Source organism: Notamacropus eugenii, chromosome 1, assembly GCF_028372415.1.
Source record: "Notamacropus eugenii isolate mMacEug1 chromosome 1, mMacEug1.pri_v2, whole genome shotgun sequence".
NCBI classification, from domain to species: Eukaryota; Metazoa; Chordata; class Mammalia; order Diprotodontia; family Macropodidae; genus Notamacropus; species Notamacropus eugenii.
Genome location: NC_092872.1, coordinates 164,729,094 through 164,741,105, shown reverse-complemented (window position 1 = coordinate 164,741,105; position 12,012 = coordinate 164,729,094). Strand labels below are relative to the sequence as shown.

The following is a 12,012-nucleotide window of genomic DNA, read 5'->3' as shown; positions in this document are numbered from 1 at the left end:
AGACACAAGGTTTAAAGGTCCTCAGGAAGGTCGCTGAATCTACTAGCCACATGGCTAGGGAATATTTATTCAGTATATGTGGATTCTTGGAAGTTCCATAGTTGAAAGTACTATGAGAAAGCTGGCTCCTTCCACCAATTCACTTTATAAATCTCATGAATTCTATCACATGCTACTTTACCTTCTAGTTATTCATGTACATGTGTATACATGTAAGTTACACAGTAAGTTACTAGAGTGAAAGGTATTGTTTCTTACAAATATTTTTATCCCTTCCTACTTTCCTCCTATTCCCTACAACCACATGAAATGTACATACTAAATTATTCAAAAACATTGATTAAGCAACAATTGTGTGCAAAGGGGTGAGGAAAGCATAAAGATATCGTCTCTACTTGGCAGAGTAGGGTCTGGCAGGTGATGAAGCACCAACAAATTACTAAGCATCATATGTAATATTGTATTCTAATGGAGAGATGTAAAACTGTACACTATGGGAGGTGTTCTGGGGAAAGATTACATTTAGGGGTCATATAACTAAAATTCAATAATATCTGCTGAACAGTCAATGAATAGGTCACATAGGATGTTTCTTCTCATTTCCTGACGTCTGGAATGGTCTCCCTCTCACCTTTAACTAGGAGCCACAAAACAAGAATTGGGGACTTAGAGTTAAGGCCAGACTTAGACATTTATAAGCCATGTGACCTTTGTCTGCCTCAGATTCCTTCACAACAGGGCCTCCATCACAGAGTTGTTCAGAGCATTAGATGACATAACATTTGTAAAGCACAGCATCCTGGCCATTCGTTGTAGATGCTTACTAAATGCTTGTTTCCTTCCCTCTTCATATAATCCCCTTTTTCTCTTGGAACCCATTATCTCCTTTTTTAAGGATTAGCTCAAACGCAACCTCTTTTCAAGAGTCCTTCCTTGATACCTTAAGTTTTTAACACCGCCCCCCCCCCCCCCAAGCACTGTGTAATGATTTCAGATAGATCTGGCATTTGCTTGATGATGATGTCTCTATAAGAATGATATACCTGTCAGTGAACAAGTTATATCAACTTATTAAAATATAAGCAGAGAGAGCAAGATCGATCTCACTTCTGTATCTGTATTTGCAGTATCTAGCAAAGTACTGGGCACACTTAATAGATGTTGAGTAAGTGACTGAATCAATAAATTCATGAATGGTTAAAATGAAAATTATCAGTTATGGAAAAGATGAGCAGATAGAGGTAGTAAGGAATATCTAGATAAAGTGAATAAAGCATCAAATGCTTGCAAGCTTGGGCAAGTCATCTAACTTCTGTGTCTCAACTGTGTCTCCTACCCCTATCAACAAAATGAGAGGTTGGATTTGATGGCTTCTGAGATGATTCCCAGTCCTAAATTTATGACCCTAGGAACCCACTTTTTCTACCCACTTCCTTTTCCTCCTCTGCTTCCTGAAATCTGCTCACCACTTTTGATCTAGTCAGTTGTAACACTATACGAAAAATGGACAAAACTGTGCATAGTTCTCCAAATAAAGTATGGCCCACAGTCTCACATTCTCTGACGTGGCAGTCTACCAGCAAGACATCAAGGATGATCTTGGAGGAAGGTTTATCAAAAGGCCTTGCAAGGAATGAGTCATGGACGATCAAAGAACTATAGGCCCTAGGGCCTAGAGACCTTTCCTGGAAATGGAATGAGTATTTTTCTTTAGCTTCTCTTCCATGAAGGAGCTTCCTCTTTCCAAAAGCAAAAACAACAGTCGTGCATTAGAGATGCATGTGGGTAGGCTACACAGAAGTAACTACAACATCTCTGAACAACCTAATACTTAGTAGACATTTATTCTTCTAGAGTACCATCTGGTATTGGCATCTCAGAAACAATGGGATCCCAGGCTATGGAATAAACTTTTGTTTTGGAATGTAGGCATTTCTACACACAACAAAAAATGCAACATTTATCTTTAAGTATGGGAAATCACTTGAGTTAAATGATCTGAGAGAGAGGAAGAAAAACACTGAGAAAATCTTAACTATTTTGCTTTTTTTCCTTTTCTCAGGGGTAAAGGTAGAGAGGAGTTCATGGAAAAGAAGGGATAAGGAAGACTAGTATTCAAAGGATCAATAAGCTCAACTGCAGATCTTTTTTTTTTAAATAAACAATCCAGATGTCTTAATATCCACTTAATACATTTCATTTCGGTACAGTACAGAGCAAGAGTGAGTGAGAGCAAGAAAGAGCTGGAGTGGGGGTGGGAGGTTTGGGAGAGAAACCTGGGATCAGGATATTGGTTTATCAGTTTCTTTCAAATTTTAACTTTCTATAGAAAGTCATTGGCTAATCTATAGAATTAAATGTTGATCTTTTCTAGTTTAGAAGTTCACTAGCAAGAATTTCACTACGTATACTGAAATAATAATGAACAAAAAGAGGGAAAGAAAGGAAGAAAATGTATAAAATGATGGTTATAACACAAATATGAAAATTTGGCTCTTAGCCCTAGGAAAAAGAAACTTTGGATCAATATGCACTCAAAGGTTTATGATTCTAAGTATATTTCTGTAGTCCTATAAAAGAAAAGAGAAAGTACTTATCTTTAGAAAAATGAAAAATATGTGCAAAGATCACAAACATGTAGCTTAATAGCTTGTTGGCAAATTTTCAAGACAGAAAATTAAAGTATCATCCTTTAAAAAAAGTGTTATTCTTAACAATTTTTCTGACTTTTCTAGCTGGTGTTAAACATGCTAACATTCCTCAGTTTCTTTCTATTCCACTTAGACATGTAGGCTTCAAATAATAAAAACTAAAAATATGCATGGACATATTCTGTAATCTGATTTCCTCATACTGGTGTTGTGGTTTTACAAATGGTAGTTCTATTTATCTGGTGTTCTTGGAGAAACTTCTTTCCTGGATTCTTATGTTCTAAGAATTTAAGAACAGTAACTGTGGTATGGAGAGAAAGAGCTAGATTTGGAATCAGGAAGACCTAAGTTAAGCCTCATATCTGGTATAAACTGATGTGTCAGTTCTCTAAAAGGCTCTCTCAGGCTTTAAGTGAAGAGCAGGTGCCAATCTGCACTGGTAGAAGGAGTTTCCATTATCAGTGAAATTCTAGGTAGGGTCCAAAAGAAATTGACAATAACAAAAATAATTGCAGAAGTCATTACATAAATCCCTGAGAGCTCTCCTACTTCCAGGGGGATTTGAGGTATAGTAAGGCTTAAAAACAAACATAACACGAATTTCTTCATGATTGCCCTGGTACAAAGTTCAGAACTAAAGACTGGGTTGGTTAGTGGCCTCCTTCTCTTGAGAGCCAAATGAATGTTGGGAGGGACACAATGAAAATACAATGAAAATCCAACATTTCCTTTTCTGGGGAGATATCAGTGACACAAAATCTTTAAGGGGTCAAGAGTAGATACGCAATGAATTCCACTATCCACTTCACATATTCTCTACCTCATAAAGAGAACATAAACAAGCTCTTGGAAATCAGTTTAACTTGAAAGCCCAAAGAGAAAAACTTATGGATGAGGATATTAATAAGAAATACCCCAAGGTCTATATGATACACTTACCACAGCCCTTAAGAACCATTAATTAATAAGGTTAATAAAGTGAATTAAGGTAACCCAGTCACTTTGCTGTTTAGCTGTGAACTTTCAACATCAGGCACGTATCTGATTAAAGATGCTTTGCTAACGGGCTTTTGAAAAATAAAGAAGACTTTCCCACTAACCTAATACTCAATATGTAGATTTTTACAGTTTAGCTTTAACATATTCATTCCTTTGTGATTGGTTGCTAGGACTGTGGTTAATGTGACACGGTTTACTCAAGTATCTGTGCCATGTAGCTAATAAGCTTCGTCAAAGAGCATGTGCAAAATGTATTAGCTAATGAAAATCTGAGAATGAAACACTATTAAGTTGACCTTAAATTTTAAAAAATCAATTAAAAAACTTGAATCTTCGTAAATCAAGCATAGCACTTTGGCTTACATTATTAGATGACCCTAGAATCTTATCTCTAATAAAGTGTACAGCAAGAGTGCTCCTTGCTATTTCAAAAAGTAATAGATCAAAGTAAGAACAGATTCCAAAAAATTTTATTTTCTGGATTCATACCTTCAATGGCATCTTCTGATCCTAAACCAAACATCTGTCTTCTAATTACTCCCTATTATCATTCCTTAGGAAACAAAGGGCAGCTTTGGAAAACTAGGTCCCCCCAAAAATATGTCAACCTGGTAAAACTGAATTACAGCTTAGCATACTGTAAAAGATTTCACGAATATTACTTTAAAGTAAATTCTCATTTAGCCTAAACAATTACAAAGAATTATTTTTATTTCTTCTGTTATCCTTGAAATTAGAAGTATGGTATGCAGTCTAATACAGAGGTTCTTCATGATTTTTGTGAAAAGGACTCTTTTGGAAGCCTAATGAAATCTATGGTGCCCCTTTTCAGAAAAATGTTTTTTACACATAAAGTTAGATTCAAATGATTACCAAGGAAACCAATTATACTGAAATAGCTATCAAATATATGTATAAATATATATGTATATATACACACATATGTGCATGTGTGTGCACATGTGTATGTATATGTATTTAAGTTCACAGATCCCAGGTTATGACCCCTGGTAGTAGAAAGAATAGTGAGCTATGAATCCTGAAACTTGGATTTTTATCTTAGCTGTCATTTAATCAGCTGTGTGACCTTGGACAAATCACAGCCTTTCTGTATTTAAGTTTCCACATCTGAAAAACAAAAAGACAAGGTAATCTTAAAGGTCTTTCTTAGCTCTAAGTATTATGATTCTAATAATCCTAAAGCACTATTTAAATAAAACAACCTACATTTTTCTCCAAAAGGACCATGTGCAATTGGTTCTACATCTCTGTGTTCTTAGAACACAAGCTCAAAGAGCAGCAACTCCTCATTGCCACATTTTAGGTACATTTATAATACACATAGTAGATACAACAATAATATGCAACAAGAACAAAAAATGGCAAGGGCAGGATCTTCACTGAAGTGACAGAACTAGGTGTACATAATTGGTTGAAGAAAGTACAGAACAAGCAGCAAGAAAGATAAACAACCCTTCAGTCAAAGCTTGACTGAGGTTGAGAGGAAGAAATGATGACTTAAGTATGTTTATTACCAACCACACTATCAACAACTGAATAAAAGCGAGTAATAGAAGCATCATGGTAACATTGACTGAAGTTTCAACAATAATGTGATGGTTTATTTATCTGTTATATTTTGGTGTATATTTTTCTCTCAAAATTTGTAAGGTTTACCTCAAGCAAATTAGCTCAAGATTCTCTAGTTAGAAACCTAGGGGAATTTAAGATCTTACACATACTCTCCCTAAGTCCATATGCAAATATTAACTCTGGCATTACCTTTGTAATTTTTTCATGGACTTTAATTTATAGCATTAATGACCTCAAAAGGGCTAATTGCCAGTTATGTACTAACAGTTTAAGAAAATAGATAAAAAAAATAACTTCCAATATCTACTATAAATTTGGCTCATTTTAAATTCTAAGTCCATTTCAGCAATAAACAAGTAGATCTCTTTGATACCTATGCTTGTCTCCCCAAAGAACACACAACAAGGAAACCACCATGAAGAAACCAAATTAAGTGGGAAGCCCTTCCGGTTCATTCCTCAGCTAGTTGGTGCAAATTAGCCACCATCATAGTTTCTCAAGCCAGTGGCAAAGTCCAAGAATTTCAGATTCTTTCTGTGCATCACATTTGGATAGGGTGATTCAGTGAGGTAATGGAGCGGCCTCTCATTCCCAAGGCCAACACATGGACAGAGCATGTGTCAGAAAGAGTGGATTCTATTATATCAAACCAATGCCACTCCACCCACAAGTGCAGCTGACTGCCTTCACACTATAAGGGCAAAAGAATTCCTAAAAGCGGAAGTGATCTTTTAGTTAATCAGTTCCTTCATTTCATGGATAAGGAAGCTGACACTAGATAAGTTAAGTAGAGCAAGGTCACTTAGCTAGTTAATTGCATAACCATTACTTTTCTCTTCCAAACTTCTTTCCACACACTTAAAAATATACAATATGACCACCCCACTCACACTTTCCATACATGCAGTTCATTCTCCTAATGCCTCCATCCAAAATAAGCACTCATATAATTCCATTCTGCTAATTTCTTGAAAATATGGCCGTATGAAGAGTTTTTAAATCTGCTTTTGGGGAAAAATACGCTAAGACTGCATGCACATAAACAGCACAGTATCCTTTTAATGCACAGCAACCAGGAGAAGTTGGTTGTGGTTTGGCAGAGCAATAGAGCAGAAAAGAAGACGGTCAGATTTTATCTTACTGCAGCAGAGTGGTGAATGCAGAAAGCCTCAACTATTTAGAATCTTCCTTCTTCAAGTCTCACTAACAATCAGCATAATACACAGACAGACACAAAGCAGATGCCATGAGTATATCCTAATTCATGGCACAGAGCTCAGCATACAGACGAAAGCCTTAGGGGCCTGGATGAAAATTCAAGGAGAAAGTAATCAGCTTATGTGATCACTGGGCAGTCAGTCAACATCCCAAGTTCTCCTCTCATCTGTGCTCAACCCTGAGAGAGTCATGTGACCTCTTATGTCCCATTCTTTCTTCTGTAAAAATGAGACGTAATACTCCATCATGGAGAGAGAATTTCCTCTTACCAACACCAAAAACTTGAAGCAAAAAGCTGGGTTTTTTTTTTTTACTTGTTTTTACTTTTTGTTTCTTTAAAGTGAACCAAGAAACAATAAGATGATTGTGTCAGAAAGCAAGGAGACCAGGGCAAAATGTCAGGCTGAATTTAGCCACTTTTTTTCACCGTCTAAAGAGTTTGGGTAGGACGTATAAGAGAGGTACAGAATTCAAGAATGTTAAGGTCTTCCCTGAAAACCCATACTCAGATGCTTTTGAAAATACATACAAACACACACAGATGTGTGTATGTATGCACACATAAACGTATGCACAGGGTGTATCCTTTCTTTTCTAGGGCAAAAGCCAGTTTTGTCTAGGATAATTCCCTCTGTCCAAGTAGACACCCAAGGATTAGTCATGAGTATTATTTATAATAAGGGGTAGGTTAGAAGAGTCAGCACCTTTCCACCACAACACCATAATAAAGTAAAGCTTTTCTACTAGGGTATACATACCTGAGATAGTCTAGCAAAGTATAGTTTCCCTGTTAGTTTATTGTGGTAACATGAAGGGTAAAATTCGCTCAAACTCTTACAGAAGAAATTAAGAATCAAATGTCATCTCTAGCTAAAGATGACGATGCTTTTAGGGTAGCATTATTTAGCTTAATTTCAAGATTTCAATCTTCCTAATGATTTCTGTCTGAACAGAAGTGCGCCTCAGTCTTGAAGAACACAACTTAAGCTCCCAGCTCAAAATTCCTCTAGCTTTACAAAAATTTTTCCCCAAAATCCAGGGCTTTAGAGTAAGAAAATTAGCAATGAATTGAAAAGCAAACAAATCATCACCACCATCTACAAAGTCTTTCAATTTGCTGTTACTATAAATAGTCCCCTTCTTTATTTCAGACTTAGCATAATTTTCTGAATCTTAAATATCATGTTTGCTGTTATCAAAGGTTTCTACTAGGCACAGAGGGCTTAGGAGTTAAACTGAGTCAACCCAGTACTATTCTGTGCCTTCCTGCCCAGGCTAATTTCTAATACCTCTCATTTCATCAAACCTAGAACTGAGACATATTTGGAGAAATGTAAATAGTGCAGGAAAAAGTTCTTTCCTGAAGAATTCTTGTTGTGGAGGATATGTGTCATAAAAGCTTAACTCTTATCACTGTGTCCACATTAAAAATGGAGTAAGAGAAGTCCAAAAAAGAAAACACTGTCCACAGGAAAAATATATCTAACAAGAATATGAATCAGAATCAGCAGACTCGGCTAATAATTAGCCAAACTACTATTCTGTTCCCATAGTCTTATCAATGCCACTTACCATCTGGGTTTTTATCCTGTGCTTTCTCTTGTGCTTAGCTACATCCATCTCTTCAGAAATTGAGTCCTCCCTGGAATTATCCAGAAAATCCACTTCATCTTCTGCTTTCATGTCTGGCATTTCTGAAGAGACACAAAGGGTTTGTAAAGTGCATTTGAAAATCTGATTCCTTTGCCTTTCTGTTTCCAAAACAAGCTGCACTTTAGTTCGATTTGTTTTTACTTTTGTTTTAAATAGAAAAGTATTCTTTCAGCAGCGGGTTGTGTTTCTGACACTACTAGGCTGCTCATTTTCCAAACAGTCGTGGAGCTGTTCCTGACCAAAACAAACCATGGGAATTCAGCCTGCTCATGGGTATGGAGACAGCATAGCTTAAGGTATAGACACACCAAAGTGTCCAATGAAGTAGCGGGCAAACAGTAGGCATTTAAACATCTGCTGAATAATTGTCAAACTTCCATTTTTACTGCTGACTTTTCATGAAAAATAAGGACCCTCTCATTTGGTTTGAGAAAACAGAGCAATCAATCATTCAATCAGCAAGTATTTGCTAAGCCCCAAGCTATCTGCCAAGCATGGGCTAGGTGCTTGGGATACAAAGAGATAAATTCCTTAAGTGAGGTAACCATGCCTACCCCCATTTGGAAAGGCAACGGACATTTACACAAGAGATAGCAAAGGCTCACCAAAGTGCTGATGAACTATCTACTCTACGATGGCTTTGTAACTTACTATACACACAGATCAATCTATTACTGCCGTCTATTTACATGTACAAAATATATGACAAGCCTTAGCAAAGTCACACCGTAACTTCGCAAAGCCAAAAGAATGTACAAAATGGATACAATTATAATTTCATTGCTTAGTAAAGTAAGTTTGATAGGCACATACAGCATGCCATTTATATATATATATATACATATATATATATATATAATATACCCATTATATATACATATAATATACCCATTTAACTATTTTCTCTTGACCAATGAAAAATTGCTTAGCTGCCTTCAAGTTAACAGCCAAAGTTAGAGGAATGCTGGATTTACTGAAGGGAAAGAAAAAGCCCAGGAGTATCATTTGAGATGAGAGGCATGTTCAACAGTGCACACTGTTGTAGTTCACAAATAGCAGTGGTTACTATTACCATTTATCACTCACTATCTGTGTCAGACAAATACAGGAAGGAAGTGATCAAATGATACCCTACAAAAATGTAGGATTCTGACACTTTCTTACAGGGAATTGTAAACAGACAGAACTGAACTTGATATTCCAAGCATGAATAAATGACTATTAGAAGAGAAAGCATGTTAGAGGTCTATGCTTTTATGTGGAAAACTCATTTGTTAATTCAGCATAAAAACCTTACTGAAGTCACAAATCCTGGAGGGAGACAGGACTCCTTATATTCATAACTTTATACAAAGGACATGGAGATTGTTTTTAACTGACAATTTTTAAGATTTCATTCTGTCAAAGTACTATAGCACTTTATAAAAGTGCTACACTGAAATGAAGGCAAACAATGTTAGTATATATACAGATAAGTGTATAATATACTCACTATACATTCATAAATACACATGAGTATGAGAAAATTTCATACTGCTTAGTAAGTGTTAGATAATGAACATATACTGAGTCCTTATCTAGTGAAGCTAAGTATCTGGGAGTTTAAATGTCACAGATCAAATGAAAACATACAGTCCTTGGACACGTATCTTGACCAGAAATAACCTTTGAAAATTGTTCAACCCTGACAATGCCTTACAAAATCATGGGTGGTTGGTTGTACATAGAGTTTTGTGTGTGTTTTCTTTTTTTAGGGGGAAAGGACTTTTTTGGTTTAATTAAGTACAACTTCACTTGGCTACACCCATCAATTAAAAACACATGTATCTTGGCAAGTAGCCACCAGTCGTGACTATAAACAGATAGTGGACATATACTAAGGCCTAAACTGTAAGGCAGATCTGGGTCAGCAATAAACCACCCAGTTTCCCAAAGCACAACCCAGGCAAATGGTTACACCTCTTTTCTAAAGCTGGAAATTTTGTGGGTTTTTTCCTTTTGGTTTTCCCCATTTGAGTAAGTTTCTATTTGGTCTCCTAAAGAACAGCATGACAACACAAACAATACACACAGCAGTTAAAGAGAATATGAACCTTTTAACTTTAATCCTCCCAGGATAACTAACGATGACCTTTCAATGAATGTCTAACAACCCACTTTACTGTTAAGTCACATTTAGCTGCCTGACTTCAGAATTAACATGTGATCGGTTAACAGTTCCCTGTTCCAAGAAGGAAGTGGCAATTCTCTCATTACTAGGTATTTCTTTCTACAGCTAAGGCTAGAACAGACCTAAGAATACACCTTCCCTACTGGCCGAGCAAGCCTCTGCCCTTAACATACTTCTACATCTACTTTTGCTACTTAAAGCTTTCTCTTAAGGTAGCTACTGGGTGGTTAACAACATAACTAAATTTTCTGCTCATCTTTAATTCTTGCCTATAGCTCCCAGATTTTCTCTCTATGATTTCTACATAAAGTGCATCAATGTAGCTCACCCACTCTTCCTTTTAAATCTCAGTCACTGAGCTGGAAAAAGCAATAATTTCAACTCATGTGTCCCAAGAAGCAGCATTCGAAAGAAACCAACACTCAGGCATCAGCTTACAGCCCCTCCTGTTCTGGTGAAATGTCAACTGGCCAAAGCCCCCAAAATAGACTCCTCCATTTTTTTTTTAAAAGACAGCTTCTGATTCACATTAGAAGTCCTGAAATAACAGCCAACAACTTTCCATCTCTAAATATCTGAAACTCTCCCTCAAACTTTCAAAACCTGAAACCTTCAAAATATCTGGAACATACATAATCAGTTACAAAACTGAAAACCAGAAAGGAGAAAACCTTCCCTTGAGGCAAAGCAGCTTTCAAGTATTGCAACAGTAATGAACACAGCTAATGCCTGACATGACACTGGTTTTTCCTTTTACTGTTCTACCTCTCTACCCACCCCATTTTTGTGTGTGTATTCCAGGGAGAAAATATAGAAAATACTTCTTACCTAATCCTTCAGAGCAAACATAAATAACGTCTAGACAGCACGAAGGTAGCTCTTCCCTTCTGTGCCCCAGCAACAGGTGATCAGGCAAAGTCCGGACCAAACTAGCCTTATGATCTTGAGGTAAAACTGTCCTCTGCTTCCACTTTTGTCCCAATTCGCCAAAAAAAAAAAAAAAAAAATCCCACAAAAAACCATGAGGTTATGCTGGAATGGCCCCTTTTCACCGAACAGTGGTTTCTATTTACTGTTTCTGGACATGGTTACCCATCGATTGAAGAGGGTACGAGCAATCTCCTTACTGCAGCTGCTTCACCGAGATAAGTGGACACAAGGCTTGCCCTATGACAGCACACTCAAAGGATGAGGCTTAGCGGAAATCCTGCGCAGGGAACCCCCTCTGCCCAGCCCCCAGCCCCACACACTGCATAAGGATCTGAATTCCAGGACTGTTGCATTAAGTCAATAGACACTGTGACTGGGGGTTTTCTTCCCAGGCAGGAAGAGGAGGCTGTTTTTCACTCTTTGCTCTCCTACAATGACCTAATACTACCATTTAGGAAGCTGGACTGCTAATTTGGTTTGATACTATATAGAACGCTTCTCCATGACCCTGGCTATTGTCTCTGAACCTAAACTGACAAAGAATGAGGGAAAGGAACAAATCAGCTTCAGATACATAAGGACACTGTTCCCAAAACTCTCCTGGCAGCCTCACACGAAATACTCCAAACACAAGTCCAGCCTAATATGTGCTTTGACAATAGCAGTTAAATCATGTGAATAAAACTCCTGCAGAAGCCTCAATCTGGGCTCAATTCACCTGTCACCCAGACACGTTCTCCCAGGTTTAGAAAACTGCAGAGCTTATGGGTATACCAGGCATAAGAACTGACATGTGAT

At 37.1% G+C, this 12,012-nt stretch overlaps 1 protein-coding gene across 1 annotated transcript in view; it reads right to left on the bottom strand.

Moving 5' to 3' along the window:
* The window catches only part of AKAP13 (A-kinase anchoring protein 13), a 150,650-nt gene extending 139,378 nt beyond the window's left edge, over nucleotides 1-11,272 (bottom strand). The window contains exons 1-2 of the mRNA XM_072617586.1: nucleotides 11,113-11,272; nucleotides 8,034-8,155 (exon numbers count right to left, since the gene is read on the bottom strand). Coding sequence (XP_072473687.1) covers nucleotides 8,034-8,153 — 120 coding nt within the window. The 5' untranslated portion in view covers nucleotides 8,154-8,155; nucleotides 11,113-11,272. The remainder of the gene's footprint in view (nucleotides 1-8,033; nucleotides 8,156-11,112) is intronic.
* Nucleotides 11,273-12,012: the final 740 nt, after the last annotated feature.